Source organism: Ptychodera flava, chromosome 20, assembly GCF_041260155.1.
Source record: "Ptychodera flava strain L36383 chromosome 20, AS_Pfla_20210202, whole genome shotgun sequence".
Taxonomy (NCBI): Eukaryota; Metazoa; Hemichordata; class Enteropneusta; family Ptychoderidae; genus Ptychodera; species Ptychodera flava.
The window spans coordinates 36,900,235-36,926,859 of NC_091947.1; the positions used below are offsets into that span (position 1 = coordinate 36,900,235).

The 26,625-nt window shown below is 39.2% G+C and overlaps 1 protein-coding gene across 1 annotated transcript; it reads left to right on the top strand.

Annotated features, from left to right (window-relative positions):
* The first annotated feature begins 17,301 nt into the window (after positions 1 to 17,301).
* LOC139120865 (ventral anterior homeobox 1b-like) lies at positions 17,302 to 26,352 on the top strand. The gene is made up of 3 exons (XM_070685484.1): positions 17,302 to 17,802; positions 19,252 to 19,439; positions 25,506 to 26,352. The coding sequence occupies exons 1-3, from the start codon at positions 17,466 to 17,468 to the stop codon at positions 25,656 to 25,658; spliced, it is 678 nt and encodes a 225-aa protein (XP_070541585.1). The 5' UTR covers positions 17,302 to 17,465; the 3' UTR covers positions 25,659 to 26,352.
* The last annotated feature ends 273 nt before the right edge of the window (positions 26,353 to 26,625 follow it).

Here is a 26,625-nt window from a genome sequence, read left to right on the forward strand (position 1 = left end):
TAGATAAAGCTGAAAAAGGGGGACTCGAAAGAACGGACTATGGCAACATGAGAAGTCGTTTTGAAGATCTTGCAAACTTAATATGTTCAGGAACTGAGGGGGTACCACCTCATCCACATACGGCCGAAAAAGATGCAGTAAGTGAACATTACTTACGACAGTACATGATAAATACTTGGCCAGGTGGGGGGTGGAAGTGGGGTGGTAAACTGACACTTTCGGCTTTCAAGAAATTAAGACTTTTTCCATGGTACTTATTGAATAACTTTCGTAAATACTTACGTTAGTACTTACGTAGTACTTGACAAGTACCATGGACAGGAACTTACGTAGTACTTGACAAGTACCATGGACAGGAACTTACGAAGTTCTAATAACATTTTCCTCTGGCTCCCAACTATTGAAACTTTCTGGATAACCTTTCCATTTTATCAGATAATATTTCTTTCCTCTAATTTTTTTCGTCTTCAAAATTCGTTCTACTCTGTACAGCTCGTCGCGTTCTGAAGGTGCGCTCTGAAGTTCATCGGAGTAGAAAGTGCCAAGTATTTCCTCTCCATTCAGATCTTTTATTTTGTAAACTGGTGGCGTTCCTAGTCCAGCTGCGTACACAACTTTTGAAACCACGAAAATCTCCTCTGTCCAATTTGGTAAATACCCTTTCTTAAAAGTGGTCTTGTATTTTGTAATTCGGACCCGTTCTCCCGGCTTGAATTCAGGGTTAACTCCCCCAGCTGCCAACTCAGGACCGAATAGTGTATAAAATGCCTGCCAATCGTTCTCCTCTGTTACGTCCCTGGGTTCATTTTGATACTTCCGTCAACGGTGTTATTGTAATTCTCAAGAAGGTGGGGTAGAATAGAAAGCCATTCACGTGTCTGTCTGTATGTAAAGTATTTCCACATCATCGTCTTGAGGGTCCGATTAAAACGTTCAACGACGCTAGCTTTTTTATCACTGTAGGTGTGAAACCAGTGAATTCCCACCTCCTCCAACCACCCCTGCATTTTTCGATTAGTAAATTCCCGCCCCTCATCTGTCTGAAGTTTGTCGGGCCTTCTCCCAGATTTCTTAATCACATCTTGTAGTGCCTGTAACGTATCATCAGCCGTTTTTGACTGTATTGGCCTAGCCCAGGCATATTTACTGAGTACATCGATTACTGTTAGCATGTATCGAATGTTATGATTCTCTTTTGCGAACGGGGGAGGAATTCCACGAGATCCCCTTGCCATTGAGAGTCTATCGATGTTACAAAAACGCGCCGGCCCGTAGCACGAGTACGAGGTACCGGTTTATGTAGATTATAGGTTAGCTGAGTTTTTAACCAGTCCTGCACCTCTTTCTTAGTAACGTGGAGTCCGCTGGCCCGTGCTGCGTCATACAATTTTTGTACACCTCCAAAACCAGTTTTCGGGTTGTAATATAATTCTCTAAGAGTACCTTCGGCTTCAGCTTCCATAATTGCTATATTATACGAAAAATTTTATGTCGTACGGATTCCGTAAACGAAATACTAGTTTACTGAATGGCCTACTTTTCAATTGCTTGATTAGGCCCACGGTTCCCGTTCTGACACCTCCATTCCATATTCTTTTATAATAGTTTTGTTGTCTATCTTGTTCGGTGTGTAAAATAGTACTAACATCTGTATGTTTTCCCTAAATGGTTTACTAATACTAGTATATTGTTGAGTCAGAACCAGACAGATAATCCGTCGTGCCTTGCGCTGAAACCAAGTTGGACTAAAACGTTACTGCGCTTCTTCATATCTTTGGACGAGGCGCAGTCGTCGAGGATTATTAAAGTGTTCGTGCCGGCCCATTCTTTATGCACGTAGGTTAATGTATCATCCACTGCATCGAGTCCGACTGGAAATATAAACACATTATCATCGGTGAAAATGAAATCTCTATTATACGCTTTATTATTCATGAATGTTGGGCAAATGAATATCACATATTCGAATTTCCTTAAGTACGGACCGGTGAGGAGGTCCAACATAAATTCTGTTTTGCCAGAATATGTCGGTCCAGTTATAATCATGTTGAATGGTGGGGTTACGTATATTGACATTTCCTCTGGATCTATATACTGTAAATTAATGAATCTCTTCTAGTTCTTTTAAGTTACTGGTTCGAGTTAGATGAAACCCAGTCACATCGACAGCATCTGAATGAACTATATAGTTAGTGACTTTATTCCAGTACCTACAATAGTAATGAATATTGCTAAAGATAACAAACCAATTTTACCATATTCGTGAATAGGGTCTGCAGATGCTGCCCGTTCCGGGGAGGGGAGGGGAGGCCCCCGAGTCGTGTCATTGTGAGGTGACTCTCCGGGCTCGTCCTGCCACTTCACGGGATCCCCCCCTTCCATCTCGTGTACAGCACTTTCTCGAACTTCCGTGTTTATATCACCGTTCACTCCGAAGGACATAGATTCAGTTGCGTATTGCAATTCATTATTATAACCTGAGATCGCCGGGCCCGAAAGAATGACCATTTCAGACGGTAAGAGAAGTAAATTGGGCGAAACTGCCATATCAAGTTTGACACCAGTATTCATTATTGTGTCTTGATATCGCCTATAACTGATTACTTGTCGGTATTACGAATTTCATCTTCGAGGAGAACGCCGAATTCTTTTCGGACTGCTCTGCGCTGCCAGTATCACCCACTATGGTACTGCGAATATTTGCTTGTGCGCCGAGTATGCAATATACGTAGGCTTCAAGACTTTCGTTGAGGCGGGCTAGGCCAGCCTTTGTCAATCCAGAGTCTCCCTTCAGAGGAATGAAACTATTGTATTGTCCCTCCGATCCATCATTTCGGAAGAAATAGTAGTGCGGTCGTTCTTTGTCGGGCAGTATATGTTTTTTCTTTCCAAAAATTGTATGTGTATAGAAAACGCCTCCGTCGGAGGAGAGGAAAAAGTCATGACCGTTGTATATCGCTTTTGGCTGTCGAACGGGACCACGATTAGTGTAATATTCATAACCATAACCAAGACCTTTATTTTGACCTTTCGATAACGAAAGTCGGACTTCGTTGGGCTTATATTTCCAAATTCTGTACAGAGAAGTTCATATTGGACGAGATTGTACGGATTGTCGCCCGCTTTGAAGGTGGGGGTATCGTCTGGAAGTGCAACGCCCATTTCGTGAAGGATACGACGTATTGTAAAATATACATGGAAACGGCAGAAGATCGTATTTGTGGTGGATATTTCCCTCGGAACCGAAGAGATGGGCGAATGATATACCACAACCAGTAGTGCTACACCATACAGCGAAATTCAGTTGCTGGTCCCAATATTTCATATGCGGGCTGCCCAGCCAGACATTACTTTCTTTCGCTGATCGATGAGTGATTACGTTATCTTTGAACACATCCCGTGGATGAAAAGTAAATTTTTCGGTCGGCGTTACATATATTTCTAAGTCCATGAGAATAGGTTTACTCCCCGTTCGGTTTGGTAGGAATATCAGCATGCTGTACTGTCGGTACGCTCGTCTTATTCAATTGAAAAGCAACTGGGAATAGGTCTGTACTCATTATTCGTGTTTCTATATACAGATAGATTTAAATGGAGGAGAATTTTCCCGGAATCCCTGTCGGAATCCCTATCGGTACGGTTCTGTTAGGGGTACTAACATTCCAGACTATGTTAATACTTTATTTCGGATTCAGGTTTAAACGAATTTTATTTTTTACTAAGAATAGATAACATACTGCAAACAATGGAGAATTTAATAAAGTCATCAGCAGCGGCAAATATGGCAGCGCATTCCGAAGGGGCTTCGGCGCCTTCGGAACTACCTTCGGACAATAATCAATCCATAATAGAGACAAAACGTGAAAAAATACTCTGTGTCATCGCAAGTGGTCAAAGTAAGTTATTTTTTGGTAAGGAGATTACAGTTAGAGAAGTGGAAACGTGGAAAGATGAATTCATAACACAAGCCTTTAAAGTCTATGAAGCGAAATACAGTTCTCTTATAAGTGATACCATCACTCAAAGTTCATAGATCTAGGAGCCCGCGCAATTAGTCAGGTAGTTCCAATCGATGATCGAGATAACTATGCCACTGATCTTAAAAAGGATTTTATTCTAAACAGTGAAATAAAACGATTATCAGGACGGATAGCTTACACGTGGGGGCCCCTGATTGCTCTAATTTCCACCGGTTTAATTACGGGTAAACATTTAAATTTTAAAAAAATCGGGTTTAATATAGTACCTGAAATAAATGGATTCAACTTCACAAACGGTTCCGACTCAGCAAACGGAAACGACGACGACCCCCACACCGCAAACGGAAACGATTCCGACACAGCGCAACATAGAGAAAATTTCGTTACCGACGAAGCATCCAGGGAGAGTTGCTGCGGGCAAGAAATTAGCGGAATGGAACAGGCAAAACAGGGAGAAGAAACTAAAAGCAATGGAGGGGGAGGGGGGGGATAGTGATGCGGTAGCGAGACCTACCGCCTACAATGAAAGAACAGTGTGATAATAATTCACGCTGGTATAATAAATGTTATCTTGTTTTAGGAATTGTGGGAGTTTCATTGACTGCATTAGGGCTATATTGGGGGCGTGCTCGGCATACCCCCTGTCCCGTTAATCGATCGAGTCCAGATCGGAAAGATCCTCCCCAGAAAGCGAAAAAAACAGAGCACGTAGCAGCTCCCTCCGGAACAGTTCCGACAGGGGAGGGGGAGGGGGAGGGGGGTGTTCCCAGCTCCTCTACATTGTATGAGATGGATTAACTCCCCATATTTTTTATTTTTATTTTTTATTTTATATACTAGTCAGCAATCATGGATATTAAAACAGTTGTAAACACAATGTACGATGGTATTGTAATCGCAGGACTTGCGATGGGATATCTTATGATCTCCAGCAAATTTCTAAAAATAGAGGTTGGCGATCCAAGTCGACCAAATTTGACTCGATTGGCAAAATTAGGTGGTGCTACTGCTGCCGCGGTTGCGACCAAAGATCTCCTTGAACAGAAAAATATTATTCCTGCAGAACCTTATACTGTGTAATGGGCACCTTCGGAATAATAATAATATTCATCGAACACTTATACTTAGTAATATATACAACGTACAACAATGATCATTTGGATTGAAAGCCAAACAGGTGAACCAGTCACTGTTAATTTTTACCCTTGTATTGACACGACACAGTTTACGAAGATAAGACTGCTAGAGTGCGGACTATATAATTCATGGCATAACATAACATCGACGAATAATGTAATAAAATATCAAGAAGGTGACCAACCGAAGAAGACTAAATCAATACGTCCAGGTAACTACAATATCGATACGTTAAACAAAGCAATCGGGTTGAAGCAAAAAATTAATTTTGAAAAACATCTGCCGACAAACCATGTTTATCTAACCTTGGCTAAAGATATTAAAGTCTATTTCAATGCCACAGGTAGCTTCGCCAACGTCGTCGGCTTTTCAGATAAACCTGAGAACAACCCAGTTATAAAAAGTACTATGAGTCCGAAGAAAGAAGGGGATTTCTTAACAGTCACTAAATATATAGTTCATTCAGATGTAGTCGATGTTACTGGAAATTATGTTTCATTTGGTTCGGGTGCCTCCGGAGGATACATACAGGGGAAAGTATCGAACTGTTTACAAATACTTCCCATCCGGGATACGAGAGAAATAAGTGAAAAGGTTACTTACGATTTTAAAAACGGAGCAATTTCTATGCCATTGAGAAAAGGGGGAGATTACATGAATTCAATTCGTATCTGGATAACGGATCAGGATGGAAACATGATCGATTTCAATAACTGGCCAATTAGCTTTTGTATTGAATTATTGTAGTCCCGAAGCGGGGCCGGTGTAACCCTATCGGAAGATAAACCATCCCACGACCAATCCTCCAGCAATATATATCATTTCATATTTCTTTTGCTCAGGACTGGGTTGATAATAATCTGAGAATTGAACTGCTTCGCCTTCGGAACGGCTTTGCACCGCTTCTGCTTCTTCCAGGATTTCTGCATCTGTATCTCTTAATTCTGCCGCAGCATGCGCATCCTTTGCTTGATTTTCTCTTTCCCAGTCAGCCTGTAGTAATCTTTTTTCTGACCAGACGTTGCGATCATGTTCAAATTTTTCTAATGCTTTATCATGTCGGACTTTCTCTTCAATAAGAGCGTCACCATTCCCAGAAAGCTTTTGTCCGATAATATTTCCTCCTGTGAATGCCGTTGCATTTAATACAGCACCGAGAACTGTCATTCCTATAGCTGAAGCCATGGTTGTGTATATTACAAGGTATTATTTTAATTTTCACTGTATATAGGTCCCTACGGAGTATGTCTGATCCAAGTGGCTTCGGTCTAGGTACAATTCGTATGCAAAATCTTGAGCTTGAAGATCTGAGTGATGTTAAAGTTAACAATAATACTAAGATGGCTGCTAATCATAATAAGGATTACGTCCTTCGTTATAAAGACCGCGAAAAATATTTCGTTTTAGCCAATGCCGCGGCGCCACCCCACGAACATGCTGTAGAATTTCCGAACTTAAAGACATTGATGAAACTGTAATTGACGCCACAAAGGCTTCGAATGATCCTACTCCTTTTGCTCTGACGTGGGATTCGGCTAGTCAGAAATTCATGCCTTATAATGTGCCGCGTAACATCTTAGATATATTGGGTAGTGAAATTAGTGGTGGAGTTACTGAACTGCCAGGAACTCCAAATGTTATTTATTTTGATAGCAATGTTAACAAGTACAAGTTGTTAGATTTTCGTAGTTGGCTTACTCCTACGAATCCATACATTGCACTTCTTGGTATACCGATTCACCTTAAAATTAGTCCTCTTAATACAATAATGAAGGCAGATAATACACTAAGAAGGTGGATAAACGAGGGGGAGAATTATTGCTCGTATACAGCTAGCGGAGTTCCAGTTAGATTATTTTGGGACACAACTTTAAAGAAACTGGGTCTTAAAAGTGTCGGTGATGAGGCAGCTGTTCTCACTTTACAGACTGTAAATCAACAGATGACTGATAATATGAAAATACTTCAACATGGTACAGTTCTCATTAGATGTGTAAAGTTAGCTACTGGAGATGAATTTGACGATTTGGTTGGATATTATGCTATGAAAACAGATAACAGAACAACTTGTGATATTATCATAAGTATTGATAAAGATCGGGGAGGGGAAATGAGTATTGAATGTTTTGTTGGCGGGAATAGAATAGAGAACGACTTAGGAACTACATTTGTACGTAGAGATAAAAGAGTGAACACTTTAGATATCAGTACCATTCATCTGAAACGACTCATTTTGTTTGAAGTAATGGTCTTTCGTCATATTTTAAGTTCAGAGGAGATTACTAAAATTTTATCTATCAGGTGAACAAGTTCGCACCGATAGGAACTCCGAGTTCAGACCTCAGTCATGCAGTAGAAAAAATTCACATCAGCTAGACTCCGCAACTGACTGACAACGGGGTCCTTTATATAGGCTAGTTTGATGGTGATGACTCACACGGAATTTCCCGTACATGTATAAACATGCTCAGCAGGGAATTTCCCCGCTTAGTTCAGGACAATGCACTGTTGCGCGTGCGTGAGTTCGTATATAGGTCAGGGTTATACTTTAGTTACATGGATGGTTAATTTTTCCTTCGCTTCATGTAGATAAATGAATAAAATGGGTGTAAAATTCTTACTTAATCCCAGTTGTCCACGTTTACTTTACTACTATTGCCACTGGTTTGCTGTCAAATCAAATGAGATAAATATTAAATAGTTTTAAATTCACAATCTTCATCAAATTTGATAACAAAACACATAAACTTTCAGATACCTGAAATAACACAGACACTACAGAAAACATTGTGTTATTTCCTCTCTCTCTCTCTCTCTCTCTCTCTCTCTCTCTCTCTCTCTCTATATATATATATATATATATTATATATATATATATATATATATATATATATATATATATATATATATATATATATATATATATATATATATATATATATATATTGAGACATAAACGAATTATTATACATCGCCATAAGACGTACGTACGGTCACATAGTATATCAATGGCGCAGCCACATCCTACAGAGCATGCCTAGAGGGACCATGAGTCATCGCTCATATCCCCTACACGGTACACCTACTACAGTACACTACCGGGAATATTCTGTTCCTGTAATGGCGATATGAAAATCCCAAAGTCTAGGGAAAATTTAAACGAGTTCAACAAAAATCTATGTCATCAACTAATTCAATGGTGCATTGATTTTCGCCCGCAAAAACAAACAGGATACGACACCAACAGGGCAACAAAAAGCCTCCGTCCGGGCACTGTACGTACACGTACGTCATAATGAAACTACATTCGACTGACGATAGTATTTTGGCAATATATCAAACCGCTATTCTACAACTTTGTTTATCTATATTCGTAAACCACTTTTCCAAAAAAACACATCAACAGCTTCAACAACAATAGAAAAATCAGTTGTGACACCCGGTATACCGCACCGTCGCGACGCACAAATCATACCCCTGACTAATGCATGCAGACGTACGATAAGCTTGCCGGTGCGCGGATCGGGCTGACAGACGATATCACTTCGTCAGATGTCCGTAGAAATCATGTCACTTATACATGATTTTATTTTGACAATACTCCGGAAAGAGTTTGTAAACTCCAATACACAAAAATTAATCTTAATTGATCAATCGGAAATAACTTACTCTGTTTTTGCACCGATATTTATTGCAGCCGCATTCATGTTTACACTTATCGTCTGCTGCCTTGCATGGACAACTCCTTACACAGGCTCCCTTGCAGCTACAAGTAGACTGGGTTTCTGCGTCAGTTGGGTCACGGCCCGTTACCCCTTCATTTACTTCTATCGTACTGGCTTCAATTGCACTAAATAGGGCTATAGCCGACTGTTGCTGGTCACGTCCATGGTCCATCGTATCGACGAATACATTTGAACTTCGCGGTGAAGAAAATGGCGTCCTTGACAACAATCAGTGATTCAGTGGATGGTACGTCCACTAAGCCCCGCCCCTTAACCATATATGGAATATGCAAATTTACGGTGACCGTGTCACTTTAACGGGCAGACGCCTTTGGCGGCCCACTCCAATTAGGTTTACTTCATGCAATGGCCATGATCGACCCTCTTTTTACCAGCGGGCCACCTTTGGTTGCCAACTAGAATAAAGTTGACTTTACGTAATGGCCCATGACCCTCTTAACCGGAGGGCTGCCTTTGGCGAACCACTCAAATAAAGTTTACTTTGTACAATGTCCATGGACATAAGTTGTCCATGGAAATGAAGTTCAAAATTGCCTTACAGTCGTCCTAATTAACAGATGTTTTGCATGGATGTGGCTGAGAAGTTTGTGTACTTTCATCTCTGCTACACGAATAAAGTGCGCCGCGTACCGGAGTTCAAATCCAAACCGTGCCGGTAAATTTGACATATGGGTTTGGTTATTTTCAGCGGGGGGGGGGGGGGGGGGGGGGGGGGTCATCAATTTTTTCGTCTGACAAAGGGGGGGTCATCATTTTTTCGCGAAAAATTCAGGGGGGTCATCATTTTTTTGAACACCGGCGACAAGATTTTGCCAGCCCCCCCCCCCCAGGCCGTAAAAACTGAACGGTCCCTAAATCCGAACGGGGGTATAATAAACATTAAAAGTCAAGTATATGTGTAATTAGATTTATGTAAAGTATGTGTATATGGAGACTATGCGAGCATTGCCTAAACATGGATGTACCATTGTGGAATAGTAGTGTGAAACACTATGTTTGAATTGAAAGATTAATGAATGCATTTATTGAATTGAGAAACATTGTAAGGGTTTGCAGACAAGATGACGACTGCTGTGTGACACGATAATGACGTAAAGGCTAGTTTGTGACAAGAGTAGGACCAAATGACTGATGTGTGGCAAGATCAGAGCACACAATTTATGTGTGGCATGATTGGGAGCAAATTACTGGTGTGTGACAAGATTAGGACCTAATGACTGGTGTGTGACAAGATTTGTACCAAAGACTGATTGTAGTCACACAAACCGAAAGATGTCGACTCTCGGTAGCTTATTTTGCTATTTTGCCAAAAAAGAATGACATTAGATTTGGTAACAACCAACCCTAGGGTCTATGGTTACAACCGACCCTAGGTTTATGGTTACAACCGACCCTAGGGTCTATGGTTACAAACCCAAGGGTCTATGGTTACAACCAACCCAAGGGTCTATGGTTACAACCAACCTAGGTCTATGGTTACAACCAACCCTAGGGTCTATGGTTACAACCAACCCTAGGGTCTATGGTTACAACCAACCCTAGGGTCTATGGTTACAACCAACCCTAGGGTCTATGGTTACAACAAACCCAAGGGTCTATGGTTACAACCAACCCTAGGGTCTATGGTTACAATAATAATAATAATGTTTATTGCGCAACAACACACTTAGGAAGTGTGGTAAGGCAAAAATACCTTTACAGTTCAACAATACAAGGATTAACAATCAAACCCTAGGGTCTATGGTTACAACAACCCTAGGGTCTATGGTTACAATCAACCCTACGGTCTATGGTTACAACCAACCCTAGTGTCTATGGTTACAATCAACCCTAGGGTCTATGGTTACAACCAACCCTAGGGTCTATGGTTACAACCAACCCTAGGGTTTATGATTACAACCAACCCTAGGGTCTATGGTTACAACCAACCATAGGGTCTATGGTTACAATCAACCCTAGGGTCTATGGTTACAACCAACCCTAGGGTCTATGGTTACAATCAACCCTAGGGTCTATGGTTACAACCAACCCTAGGGTTTATGATTACAACCAAACGTAGGGTCTATGGTTACAACCAACTCTAGGGTCTATGGTTACAACCAACCCTGAGGTCTCTGGTTACAACCAACCCAAGGGTCTATGGTTACAACCAACCCATGGGTCTATGGTTACAACCAACCTAGGGTCTATGGTTACAACCAACCCTAGGGTCTATGGTTACAACCAACCCTAGGGTCTATGGTTACAACCAACCCAAGGGTCTATGGTTACAGCCAACCCTTAGCGTCTATGGTTACAACCAACCCTAGGGTCTATGGTTACAACCAACCCTAGGGTCTATGGTTACAACCAACCCTAGGGTCTATGGTTACAATAATAATAATAATGTTTATTGCACAACAACACACTTAAGAAGTGTGGTAAGGCAAAAATACCTTTACAGTTCAACGATACAAGGATTAACAATCAAACCCTAGGGTCTATGGTTACAACCAACCCTAGGGTCTATGGTTACAATCAACCCTAGGGTCTATGGTTACAATCAACCCTAGGGTCTATGGTTACAACCAACCCTAGGGTCTATGGTTACAACCAACCCTAGGGTCTATGATTACAACCAAACCTAGGGTGTATGGTTACAACCAACCCTAGGGTCTATGGTTACAACCAACCCAAGGGTCTATGGTTACAATCAACCCTAGGGTCTATGGTTACAACCAACCCTAGGGTCTATGGTTACAATCAACCCTAGGGTCTATGGTTACAACCAACCCTAGGGTCTATGGTTACAACCAACCCTAGGGTCTATGGTTACAATCAACCCTAGGGTCTATGGTTAAAACCAACCCTAGGGTCTATGGTTACAATCAACCCTAGGGTCTATGGTTACAACCAACCCAAGGGTCTATGGTTACAACCAACCCTAGGGTTTATGATTACAACCAAACCTAGGGTCTATACATCCAACTCTAGGGTCTATGGTTACAACCGACCCTAGGGTCTATGGTTACAACCAACCCAAGGGTCTATGGTAACAACCAACCCATGGGTCTATGGTTACAACCAACCTAGGGTCTATGGTTACAACCAACCCTAGGGTCTATGGTTACAACCAACCCTAGGGTCTATGGTTACAACCAACCCTAGGGTCTATGGTTACAACCAACCCTAGGGTCTATGGTTACAACCAACCCAAGGGTCTATGGTTACAGCCAACCCTTAGCGTCTATGGTTACAACCAACCCTAGGGTCTATGGTTACAACCAACCCTAGGGTCTATGGTTACAATAATAATGTTTATTGTGCAAAAACACACTTAAGAAGTGTGGTAAGGCAAAAATACCTTTACAGTTCAACGATACAAGGATTAACAATCAAACCCTAGGGTCTATGGTTACAACCAACCCTAGGGTCTATGGTTACAACCAACCCTAGGGTCTATGGTTACAACCAACCCTAGGGTCTATGGTTACAACCAAACCTAGGGTGTATGGTTACAACCAAACCTAGGGTCTATGATTACAACCAAACCTAGGGTTATGGTTCAACCAACCCTAGGGTCTATGATTACAACCAACCCTAGGGTCTATGGTTACAACCAACTCTAGGGTCCATGGTTACAACCAACTCTAGGGTCTATGGTTACAACCAACCCTAGGGTTTATGGTTAAAGGTATCTGTAGATGAAAAACATATATCTGGAACTTTATTGTATTTTGTCGCGTTCAGCTAATAACATAAGCATTGTTAACTTTACGTATCAGTCTGTTTTTTCTGCAGATGGCTTTGTTTTCTCGTCATAATTTAAATTTGATGTTGAAATCGAAGGGAAGATGGAAAGTAATACGGCCAGATGTTCTGTAAAAATGTGAATAAAAAGTAGGAAAAATGGAGACGATATGCCTTCCTCGTGAATATCAGTGTTGAGGAGAATGGCCGATCATGAAGCATGACCAACTCAACAATTCAATAAAAACATGACCCAACAGAGTTCACCAATACATTATATCGACAGGATTCCATGACAACCCTTTCATTACTCCCAAAAAATTTCCATCATCCATGGATAATATTTAATGACCCAACCTTCTACAGCAAAATAAAACACGATCACGCCATCTAGGAAATGTATCGTAACGGTTGAGACGAAAGTCTTGATATGAGGAAAACTACTTAGTGGTATTTTTCAACTACAAATATGCTGACGATTCGTATTGTACAATTAAAGAACAAACGTCTTTTCTATAAATTGTAGATTATTATGGCTTTCTGTATATCAATGATTAATGATTACATCTCCATAGTTTTATCAAAATATTTTATTATTCATGCCTTGTTCTTGCTATGTATTGTATAGAAATGTCCGTAGAGAATTTCTGATCTCTTAACGTGACAAAAGTTTACATTCTCTGACAGTCACTCACTGTGTATAATATAATTTGGATTGCAGAATTGTAATTGTAATTTATAATGTTAAATAAAAAAAATAGTTTGATACAAAGGTATGTTAAAATATCAATGAATCAATGGGGTTTACAGACGGAATAAAGGGCAGAGCGGTGATCGTTAATGTTTCTTTTGTTGGGAGGGGCACTGAAGGGGATAGCCAAATATTGGCGGCAAGGCGGGTACGGGTAACACAGTCACGGTTCGATAATTTGACTTTTACGTCTAAAGTCGAACTAAATTATTTCCATGAAGATAACATGACTCACATTTAATGCTTTAGGTGGTATTTTGCAAATGTGAGTGAATATCATCGTTTTTATAATTACACATGTTCACGGGCTTGAAATCGGCGTATATCGAGTATTAATAGTATGTCATGTGGTCCAATTGCTCAATGAAAGTTTCTAAAATCAGTGACACACAGGCATGGTATTCTAATGTTCAATCACTGTTTTACTGCCCTGAAAAAAATGACAAAGTGCTTCGTCGTTATTATAGTATAACAGTAAGGGATCTTTCTCAACCTAGAACTCGCGCATGCTCAAGCTGAGCTACATCGCGATTTTCATGTTTTGGCAAATCAGATCGCTATATTTTCGCTAACAATATGCTGGTATAATATACATAACAAATTAATGCAACCTGCTTATAACAGCCTTGACCACTACTTCCTAAATTGTCGAATGATAATAATAATAATAATAATAATAATAATAATAATAATAATGGGTTCTATATAGCGCACATATCCACAAGTACATATGATCAAGGCGCTTTACAATTATTATTACCCCTGGTCACTGGACCTAATATGATACCACTCAACTCCCTGGGGAGCAAATAACAGCTCACATGTGCAGGTAATAAGCGCAGCAGAGCTAAACGCACATATTACAACCTCTCTCCTACCAAGTACCCATCACTCCTGTGTGACGAGAAGCAATGAGGAATAAAGTGCCTTGCTCTAGGACACAACACCATAGCCATGCCGAGACTCGAACTCCCCATCCTGTGATCGTGTGTCCACTGTTCTAGCCACTGGCGCATGATTATCCCTTGACAATGATTTTATGAGCCCCCGCCGTGAGTTTTGGGTATGCGGTGGTTTCTTATGATGTTTGTCATGCAATAGTTCAAGTCAGTTCAGTGACGGACTTTTATAGTTTGCCCCATGAAATTCTACACACGATTGTTTACCAGTGAAGTTATGGCGACAATTTGGAGACCAACAAGGGGATACTTGGTTGTGTGATCGGAGAGTTGTAAGTCCCAAGCTGGTGATTTAGTTGTCACGAGTTGCTTTGAAGGAGTTAAAAAATGACAGAGCATTATATCCCTGAACACTGTTAAGTAAAGTTTAATCATTATCTAAAAGCATCGCTGGCTTAACTCAGTATTTACATATGATCTTACTTAATACCAAGTGAGAAACAAGAATGGCAACACAACTTTGGTTACCTTTCACTGACTTCATGTCCAGTATATCCTTGTCCTTTAAAATCCTGACCCATCTCAGTAATTGATAGAAATAAACGATGATCTTCTTTTGTTGATGACAAAATTACGATCTGCGGGATTTTATCGGCCCACACTTTGCTGTAATAAGAGAATGCTCCTTTCACGAAAGTCAGATTATTGTTTGTTGACATCGGTCGATATAATTTATGCCATGCGAAATTTTTCAGGTCAAAGAAAAACGATCAAAACATTTTACAACAAGTGGTCATTGTGTTTCTTTGTACTTTCTGTTTGTCTCATTCATTTATGCAAAATAAATCTAAAAGAAGTCATAAATACAAATTAGAGTAGCAATGGTGTTATGGTTATCTGTCAATGGATAATTTGTAATGTTATTCGTTTCATAGTTTTGTGATGTTTTTTGAACTTTTAAAATTGTTTTCCGGAGTTCACACCAGGCTTGCACATTAGCCATTTAGATGACAGAATGATCCTAAAGGTATGATACTTGTTTTGTTGATGCATACCATTCTACTTTAGTAAGAAAGAAGTAACTTACTGAATATTGTCACGTTGTACCTATTCGTTTTCACTCTAGTTATTGACAGTTCCATTCGGTTATCCTCCAGTAGCCGTATTTTTGCAATACAGATACAAAGAGGAATCTATTTTTTTCAAAAGGACACCAAAAATGCAGAGTATCTCCAGGTAATTGAAATAGTTGTCGTAGCTAAAAGCAATGAAGTGAGTTTATGCTAAAAGTTTCATTTCCTAAATAATATTTGAAAATGTTCACAAATAAATCAAATGTTGGAAACTGTTCAAAAAATACTATACAGATAGGTTTAGAATCGACTCACATTCAGGTTACTGCTTTTTTTCTGAACAAGGTCTGGATACAGTAGATTGTTGGGAACACCCACCGAGATCAGACTTCTGGCTGAAGTACCGTTGTAAGGCTTCGCGTTCTCACGCTAACACAACTGGAAAACTTTTGTGTGTAAACAATGGTAGAGAAGTAGGCACAGGAAGGGGCCACTGCGGTATTTGGACAGATTTCCAAATACAGCAGGAACCACAATGAAAACACACATCGTAAGTCGATAAACAAAACGGGGCGTGAAATGGGGGAGGGTGGGAACAGCAAGGTTTCAGATGGAGGACAACCCGAAGAGTATGAAATTTAAGTTAAACAAAATGTAAGAGTCTACAGACAGACGATAGGTGTACCACAATAGCGATGCCACATTCATATCAACAGGCTTTCTGAGTCATTAGGGTCAAATAATGTTCGAATGTTAAAAAACTCCTAGTTATCTTTGCGTAGGTTTCGTTTATGGTGAAACATATCAGTCAATCAATTCTGGTGTATTATCCGTTATCATTTTTGTGTCGACCATCTTAATCATTATGTTGTCGGTAGCAACAGGGTACTTTCGACCTATCAGAAAGTAATGACTGCCATTTAAGGTAGTGCAATGAGTAATGAAATGAACATGATAACGATTTGTTTTGCATCCAAAAATTATATTCTTTGTATGAACTTCAAAACGACCCGACAACTACATTTTGTTTAGAGTGGGCAAATTAACCTTCCACCTGCGTGATATCATTTAGCACCTAGATTTTCTACGAATACTGAAAAAATGTTTTACCGTGAAAATCATCGTGGTGCAAACGTCAGAGGCGTTTGTATGAGGATAGTTTTACAATAGTAACTTCCATAGCTCGGCCGTATCGCCGTATTGTATGACTTGTTTTGGGGGTTTGGTGCAAGCTTTCTCTCACTACTGTCGACGAAACCAAACAGCTCGATGCAAATGTACCAATTAGCTCACACAACAAAACTGTTAATGTGACAATGGCCCTAACCAAACAAAAAGGTGAGCTGAACAACTCCTTTCAGACTTTTGATGTCAAGAAAATAAGCATACGAGACATCCCAATAGGACAGAGACAGGCATTGTCAGCAAATCATTTTAGGTTAATGTCAAAAGAAACCGTAGCCTAATTGAAAAGCGAAAGTTCTGACGCCCATTTAGAGTGAAATTGTCACAGAGATTCAACAGAAATCAATGTTCTTTACAAATTTTCACATGTTTAGACCAACTTTCGTCCTTAAAGCGCGCATTTTACAGCCTTTTTCGTCTCCTTTGTGACGAAAACTGAAACAAACTTTTAGGGTGTGTACTTTGTTAAGTAGTCTTGTCTGCAGCCTTTATACAGGGGTGGGCGTTTTGGTGTAATTAACAACAACAATGCCAGGCTCTTCTTCCTGCCAGACTCTCCTGGTCACATTGTGCCTGCTCACAAACAAGGTGACTCCAGCAATTACGCCATAGGCACGAAACAAGTCAGAGCCACACCAAGTTCTAAAGGAACCATTCAAGCCATTCAGGGTCGATTGTGAAGAATCTGTCCGCTAGTAGCGGCTTAAGAGCCGTGAGCTGATTATGGTGACCAATGAAGGGAAAAGCGGTAGAATAGAATGACTTGTCACTCATCGATGACATGACAGCCGAACACAAAACAGAGGTGTACCCGACACTGACAGCTCGATGGTGTATACTGGCCGCGCCGACTAGCCGGCTCTACCAGCACCATTTACAAAACATATCATCACCTCTATAGCTGCCTATGAGAGAGTTGTCGAACCTCCTTGAAGCAGCAGCTCGCAGTTTTTTGAAACCAAACCATGGAACACATGGGGGAGACACATAGCTCCTTAGGATATCACAGCTACTTGCATTATCCATACCCAAGGTATGATTTTGGACATTTTTCGTTGGAAAACGTAGAATCACGGCGATCGCTAACTGAGGAGACAGATTGCAACAGGACAGTACAGCAGCAACTCAAGTTAGATACAAGGAGAGATTCATACAATGGCAAATATGAACAGCTTGACCAATTTAACAATGACATGCACAGCAAGGAACAATCTAACCTGGTAAAGGGTTCGACAAACCGAGTTGATTTTGATTCACTGAAGAGGAAATACCCTGAACATTGTCGAGTGGTGAAAGTAAAAGGTGAGCGGAAAATCTGATTGAATTTAGTAAACTAGTGTTTGAAATCAAGATTTCTTCCTATAACTCATCAATTTTATGTTTAATTGTGTGTTGATATGTGCCGAGTGGAAGTAGCATTACAAGTGATGTTTCTCGACGTCCTTTATACATTACTAGCATTCTCTGGTTTTATCCATTAACATTTGCATGAATTGCCAGGTCTGACAGATGTCCCGCTTTAAAACTCACAGAACTCCTTAGATTCAAGTGGTTTGTGTTAATTAGACTTCAAGAAGTATTTGTCCTCGGCAAATGACACATACTGTACAAAACATTTGTAAAATGATTCAAGAAACAAGGACAATTTCTGTTTTATAATTTTGCCATCGGTACAAGACGCACTGTTTCATTAGTAAGGACATCATAGGTAATGTAATTGAAATATCATCTCTCTGACATTTTGTGTGATATTTGAGATTGATATTGGAGAGAGACATACAAGTAAAGCACATAGACAACTGGTATACTGAAAGTAGAATGAGGTGTTGATGATTCCCGCCTTAATTAGGGATCTAGTGGTTGTTGAAGCGTTTAAAAAACATTGCCGCAGGGGAAAATACATAAACACCATTTTGTCATACTACATGGCGATGTCAGGTCGTTTTAGTCAAATATGTGGAAGTAATGGTACTACAGCATTTAGTAAGCTTTAATGTGGTCATCACAAAACTATGAAATTTTCAACACATGAAAGCTCTTACTAATCTTTGGAAGAGGATCAAGATCTTTGTAGCCAGATAGGATTTGTTGTCGACACAATGTATTGGTGGAAATCCCTGCTGCAATCAATGGTTATGTCTGTATAGTGTATCTATGAAGAGCGACCTGTAAGCCCATACAACACTATTGAAATGGAAAGAACCTTAGTTGAGAAACCCTTCACATTTATAGCGACAACGATATTGCATTATGTATTGAAGTCGTCAGGTATCTGTGGAATAGTAATATGACATTAAACTGGTCCAATAATCATTTCCATTCAAGGTAATACATTACCAGGTCCATGGGACATTTGTGATTTATAAATTTAAGTAGGACCATCCTGAACCACTGATAGTTAGTGGTGGTACCAGGTGTCCGGAATAGGTAAGCGTACCCTGCTAGCATGCTACACCCGTCAGACGTAAAACGTTTCTTTGTAAACAATGAGTCAGTGAAAACATAGCTATAAATTTTCTTTCCATCCGTTTATTGAATTGTCTATATACAGGGGCAACGAAGTGTGGTGGGTAATATGGTATCCCAGATTGAAGCCTAGTACGGTAGTAGGATAGTACACCACCGTTCTTTTCCCATTACTCTCAGACTGACAATATCTTCGACCAGAATGTACTTTCAATCTACAATAACTCTTGAGATATCGCTCACGTTAAGCGATCTTGGGCTGATTCCGTCTCCTTTTTTCGACAGATTCGAGTGGTGGAGAACGAGAGATGGTTTTCCCAAAAGCACTTGATCTTGACCGACCAAAGAGGGCAAGAACGTCATTTTCACCGCAGCAATTGTTCAAACTAGAAGAAGAATTCCAAAGAAACCAGTACATGGTAGGACGAGACCGGGCGGAGCTGGCATCGTCCTTGAATCTATCAGAAACTCAGGTCGGTGTCCAAGTCTAAACTATAAAACCATAATAAAACTTTTAAAGTGACTGCAAACCACAAACTTGTGCTGCTTTATCGGCATTGAAATTACTAGCTTATCTTGATAACCCGAAAGTTCGACAATATGTTGGAGTTTTTATGAAGGACGTCCCTTCAAAATAATTGAACAACAGAAAATATTTTGCACAACTACAAACTAGCCGTCGTTGATGGTAAATTGTGTTAATATTTTTTCAAATACCATAACCTCGACGGGTCTACAGTAGTTTTGAACTGATTTCACCACACTTGAGTCACATATTAACTAATAGCTATTTTCAATCACAACACGGCAATCTTTATTTTGCCGCAGTGTTTTCTAGTTGGCGACCCATATCCTGGATTTATCGTTTGAGTATTATCAGATTATTAAGTTTCCTAAAACACTTAACTTGAGTTTGAAATGTGATGCATATGAGGCCGCAAAGAAGTTAATTATTAAAATCTAAAAAATGTTATAATGTATAATCCATTGGCTTCTATGAGGCTTTTTGAACAAATCGAGTGCTTTGGAACACCCTAATCTCAAAAAATAGAAAATGGAGAAAACATTGGTTTGTTGGATGGGTCGGTTTCAAGTGTCTGCTGGTTCAAGTTTTCATGACTTTCAGTAAATCATTGAGGAGCAAATTACGTCTTACAACACATATTGGCTGTTGTTTACCAAAGGTGCATTCATCTTTCTTCCTTTTTTGACTTTATTGTGCAAGTTGCGAGTGAAATGTTCTTCCTTGTGTTGTGCTGTCTTGTAGTTGACAGTTCCTGGCTTCATAAATCAAATTTTTGAGGTATGGATTTTGGATGCCGGATGAGTATGAACGTGATTACGTTACATGGCTTTGTTGTCAGCTGTGTCATTTCTTCTTTGCTTCATGACAAATATGATATTCTATGATCATGAACTGTTTAGCTTTAAATAAAATAATGACGTGATAAAGCATTGTCATCGCTTTTACCGATGTCAAATGATATTTGACATTGGATTTCTTGTTCGGCAACTAATCTTTGCACTGTTGTCATGAAAGACGACTTATTAAGATGACATGTATCAAATCGACTCCTCATTTGGTGAAGAAAAGTTGTTGAATGATAGTAAGGCAGTGTCATAAACGATTGATGACAGTTCGTCAGTTTATTCGACTTTGGAGTTCTTCATACAAATCACTTTTACGTTTAAAGTTACTTAAAAAATACTTGGACCGGCGACTGAATTAACCATCGACTACAAAATGGCGCTTTATTTTTCTAGTGTCTCACGATGACAGACAATCCAACACGCAGTGCAATTGTTCGTGAAACGTGAAGCAACTTCACGTCACCCATCGAAAGCTTTCCACGATTTTTAATCTTACTAAGTCTTTTATTTCTAATGTTTGTGATTACGGAGTCTGGTATCCAAGCCCAAATCTTGTATTAAAAAGCTTTTGACTGAAAACAATATGGTGGACAGAGCGAGAATCGCTAAAGTCGGCGTAGTTCTACAATTGGAGACTTTGACAAGAGGACAATCTTTATTCAAAACGACTAAAATTCTTGATTCAAAGTTGTTATCCTTAATGACACATTTTACCCGTATGTATTGTCCTGGTGTGTCTTGGTGGAAAAATACGATGTTGACTTATCACTTTGTTCAATAGAGGATTACTTTCGGACCATTGCACTCCTTTTAACAGGTAATGTAAGTAACATTTAGTGGTGTACTTTACAAAGGTGCTAAGGGCCATTGAGAAAACCCGATCAAGCTAACTCTGAAGATTTAAATGTCCATGTTGACAGCTTAAGAAGCTATTTTAGGTAGATTTATAGCAATCTTCAACAGAGAAATTCTCTAATCGATTGTCTCTTTGGAAAACAACATTCTGTGAAAGTACTCTCTTAAGTTGTAGTGTTTGCGATATGATCTGCTGACACCGTGCGCCAAATGATCAAAACTTATGTCTCCATGTGCGTGTCATTACGGTTTACAGAGGTCATAGTGAGATAGACACAAATCCAACTCCAGTATTTCAGCGTCAACAATATACGTAAATAGTCTGTGTAAAATGACAGGTTATGTCGGCTATTGTCATTTTGCGCGGAGGTAATATTTTAGTGAGCTATTATTTCTGTAATTAGTGCTAATTTCAAGGAGCGAAAATTAATTTACGAGATTATCAATTTAAGAACGTTATCTTTGTTTCTTTAATTTACATTATGTAGCTTATTATATAGCCTGAAGCAACGTTGCTTCAAAGTGTCTCTGTTCCATGGAGGAATACCTATCTCTGCAAATTTCCATCATGGAAAATTCAGAAAATTCGTGTAAATATTATTTACTAGTGCTATTATATATGTTAATTTGCCAGTACTCCAACACTGCATTTGAACTCGATCGAGTACTTGATACCAGTGACTTGTAAATAAACAGTGTGTAATGTGTAATGAAAGACACGGGTTTATTTATGTCGCAGTGGCGAACCCAGTCGCAGTGGCGACCGTGGAAAATCCATGTGGGCAACCTTCTTATATTTGCTTTGCCGCTTTCGAATTATTATTTTTAAAAGTACCGATGGTACTCTAAAAGTACCAAATATTACTGGCCAACACTGCGCCTTCAGTCGTTATTTGGCATCGTCGTAAACCACGCGCCTCTTTACGGCAACAGCTCAGCGCTTTAGCGTAGGTCAGCGGAGCGGAAATTGTTGCTCTGGCTCGCGAGAATGTTATTTGGGTATGAGCTGGTTGACATGACCGAGGCTTTCAGTCTACATGGCCGATTACTGCTCATACTACACTGTTCCGCTCGATCTCACCTAACTATGAAGAAATTAAGAAGAGACGTGGTGTCGCCATCAGAGGCTGGAAAATCAACAAATCGATTGCTCAATCATTTATTTTTTAAGACTAAAGGCTAATTAGGATGACGACATTTTGGTCAGCATAAGTCACTTGCCACTAAAAGATTACAACTGTTATCAGCTTGTTGAGGGATGTAATATGGCGTGATGGCTACATTTCTTGAGTGTATCCAGCTGTCACTTTAACTATGACGTATATGTCCCAGCTATTGTAGTAATCAAAATAATTTTTTTTTTACAAGAATTTAGAAATTTATCATTTTTACATCCTGTTTACAAGTCTAACCTTACTTGCCGATTGAATATGCCAAATAAATTTATAAATTTACAGTCATGATTTGGACCTTTTATTGCTCAAATATGAACTGTTTGTCACAGATACCGGAAGAAACTTTAAATATTAATAAAATCAAACCTATTGATTTCACAACTTAAATACAGCAATCATTCTATGTCCGTTCTCACAAACTTATAAACACCCGCTCGTGCATTTTGGGTCTCGCTCGTTTAGTTTTTGCTGGGTCATGAACGTTAAAGTCTGATTAAAACGAAAACTGAGATGTAAAAATAACGTTTTGACGTGCTTGACTTATTGGTAGGTGTGCCCGTGCTGCAATAAAGTTGAATAGATTTTTGACTGTGACCGTAGGTCAGTGGTGAGGGTACCGGACTCGTAATCGATGGTGAGTTCGAGACCCGGTGAGTACAGAGTAACGGACTTGCTATCAGAGGATGACGAGTTCGAGACATAAGCATGGTATTGTGCCCCAATGAGCAAGGCACTTTACTCCTAAGTGCTCCATTGGGTTGTGGGTTATAGGTACCTCATCCTATCATTGGGTTTGCCTGTTGGATGAGTAATAAGATAAAAAAAATAAACAAATTACTCAGCGAAAATTAAATGAGCGAAACCCAAAATACATGAGCGGGTGTTAAATATTTTTTTTTAAAGAAATAAACTTCCTTTGACCAAAATGAGGTTTTTGCTCGATTGATCGCACGTAAATTTTTTCTGCGGATTGAATATGATGACGAATATGTGATTATAAACTTTCTTGATCACTGTGAAAGCTAGCCACTTCGATATAAACAATGGTAGAGTTGTCACTTTCAAAGCTGAATTCGGATTTTCTTTGTTAGAAACTCTTTGGAGAAAAGTTACCCCAGAGGTTTGGTAAGTCAATGAAATCGGTTATACAAACACAAGAGGCCCAACCTAGAAAAATTGTGATCCGTATAGCTAGTGTGTAACTAGATGAACTAAGAAAAGCTTATATAGACCACATGTGAACACTTTCATTTCCTGGGCTCCTTAATTGACTGCAAATTATGATACGAAGATACAACTCTCTGCAAAAGGATGACGATGGTGTACAATCCCCTGTTTGGTAAACCTGAAACATTTTACCCGCTATGGTACCTACCGCAAATAACTGCCTATTCGTAATATTCGTCAACATATAAAATACATCACACTTGCTTTATGCCTTGTAACCTTTGGAACTGATAATATGCCCCTTGAAGGTTTTTGTTGGAATACTCAGATATATGTGAGCTACGAGAGCCTTTAGATTGTGGGATTGTGTCAATGGTAACGTCTGACACTGTGTGGGTGGAGTGCGTGACAATAAAAACGGCCAACTTTTACTTACCTTCTCTGCAACCATATCCAGCAACATTAGCTTGAGCTGTTCCCTTCAACCAGTATTTCAATCGAATTCATTGTATATAGGTTATTGAACTCAAAATTTAAATTTCAGTTATTTTAAGAACAGAAACGTCACCTGCAATATGCGGGTAATGCTGCCTTCAACATAGAAGGACTTCAACTGTGACAGTTTGATTAAAGCGACAGACCGTCCTGAATCTCTGGTTCTCGAATTAGCGTCTGTTTACACTGCTATTTACGTGATATCAGTGCTTGGTTCTTATTTGAAAGTTGTGTCCACTTAATCAATTTGTTCAGAGATAAATCCTAAAAACTGCCCTTTTAAATAAAAAGGAGCGGCTTTCCGAAATTGATTTTTTTTTTGAAAAATGTAAATGTGGTATAACATGTTATCAAAGCGAGAAACGGAATCTTAAATTTTGTCGTGAAATGTTTGAATTGGGATTTGTAAGAATCTAGATTATCATTTTACCTGAGATCAAGTCAGGTTGTTGGATTTTAAAAATGGCTGTAGTATCAGTAAAACGTACAACTCCAAGATGATTGATGTGTGCTGATATATAAAGAAGGTCAGCTGAACTACATTGGCCGTATTTTCCCCAAAACAATGAGACTGTAAACTGAACAAATCTACCTACGTTATTGAATAGGTATTTATGATCACCTTCAACGAAGTTTTAGAAATGTGAATTTTCAGACACTGACAGTCACCTCAGATCCGAGTTAAATTTTGACATTTCCGTCATCATGGTGAATATTACTCAATAATCTATTGCAAATTATACCGCAAAAAGCACTGAACTTATGATAAACACTTCGAAAGTACAGCGTGACGATCTTATCTTTGCTGGTTCGTCGCAGTTACCAGTAGTTTATATGTATAACCATCACACTCATAGAGGACGCCAATAAGTTCTTTTCAACTGCGACCATTTTCAACATGTTACCATGAAAATTCTTATCGCCATAATGTAGAAACCCAGCAGAAATGACCAACCAGCAGAAATGACCAGCTTTAGATATCATTCTAATGAAGTTTAAGGTGCTAAGTTGTTGCTATATCAGGCTATTTTGATTTTATCACGAAGAATGCTACTATCCACTTCAGTATCACAATGTTTTTATCTCTCATCAGCATGACATCAGCATGACCAATCTTTTCCACTACTGTTCAAATAAAATTACTGATGGCATTTAAGAAAAAAATTCAGTTTGCTATCTCTACTTCACGAAAAGTAGTCAAATACGAATACACCTACAGTGAAAAATCACCATTAGCTTATTATGCAGACACATTTTTACCCTTAACGCGCCATCTCCTTTCCAAATTTTGACGTTGAAATTGAAAGTATCTCTGATGTAACTCGAACTCTTCTACAATCAGACATACAACGATCCATCTTACTTCAAAGGCATAGCAACGTAGAGAAGTTTTTGATGATTCTGTTCATTTATTGTTGATAACTGATCAGTTGAATGCATAAACATCCTCACATCTAACGTATTGTTTTATTGCAGGTGAAGGTTTGGTTCCAAAACAGACGTACCAAATTCAAACGAGAGAAATCCAAAGAAGCTGAAAATCAACAACGCAATGCAGAAACCATCGCAACATGCAACATTTTACGCATGTTACAATATGGCCCAGTCGGTCGATTGGGATATCTATGAGACATTGCTTTCTATACCTGTTCACGGCAGTAACCACAATTGTTTTTCAATGCCACTTGTTGTGTGCTTTTGAAGAATAGGACATATCGTCTGAACTCGCTAAATTCTTTTTCTGTATTTTTCATTTGTATACCTAGGACACTTTGATTGAAAATTTAATTTATTTGTAATGAATTATGACAAATTTGTCGATCAGTTTGAGTAAACTTTCAAAGTATTTTGAAGTCAGTTACACTTGTGGTAGCTTGGTACTGCACAACTTTTTGTTTATCCGTGGTTGACAAAGTAGCCAGTTAAAGCGCATTTTAATATCAAAATCGAAATTTGCATCATCCAAGTAAAACACGATGGAGAATTGGTGGTAACATTCAGGGGATCAGGTCTCGACGGAATTGTTACCAGCAAATTGATTCAGTGCCAAGGAGTTGGTCAATATTAAATGCATGGACAATCTATAAAAGATGTAACGTTTGATCTTCAACAAGGTGTTGTCTCTTCTTCACAATTATCATGTCTTCATCTATTAATGGTTACTATTATATGTACATATGGTTTGTATTTGACTATCATGAATGTAGTTTTGCCAGCCTGACGTCTTAAGATCGAAACAACACCGGGCATGATATACTGGGGATGCTACCCTGACGTTGTTTGTCTATGAGTTGTGACAAATAAATTCAAAGCTTTTGAAAAATTGGTGTTGTAAAATTAATGTTTGACATATTTACATGAGATATTAATTCTGCGAGATGACAAGTCAGTAGATGATTTAAGTGGCCCAGGTAAGCGCGATTTGTTTTCGACACTTCAATATTAAATGACAATGCATCAGAAATCGACAGCTGATTAACTTTGTAAATATAACATTTGAAAATTGCTTAAACTCTTTCTTACGAAGAAGTAATCGACGATATAAAACAACATGTGCTGTCTGACCATTAACTAAACTTACCCTTTGCTCTAATTT

Bases quoted from the DNA above. Each gene is read 5' to 3' on its own strand.
- LOC139120865 (XM_070685484.1), top strand. From the start codon at position 17,466: ATGGAACACATGGGGGAGACACATAGCTCCTTAGGATATCACAGCTAC. The intron at 17,803-19,251 runs GTGAGCGGAAAA...TTTTTTCGACAG, and splicing joins TCGAGTGGTGAAAGTAAAAG to ATTCGAGTGGTGGAGAACGA. The intron at 19,440-25,505 runs GTCGGTGTCCAA...GTTTTATTGCAG, and splicing joins TGAATCTATCAGAAACTCAG to GTGAAGGTTTGGTTCCAAAA.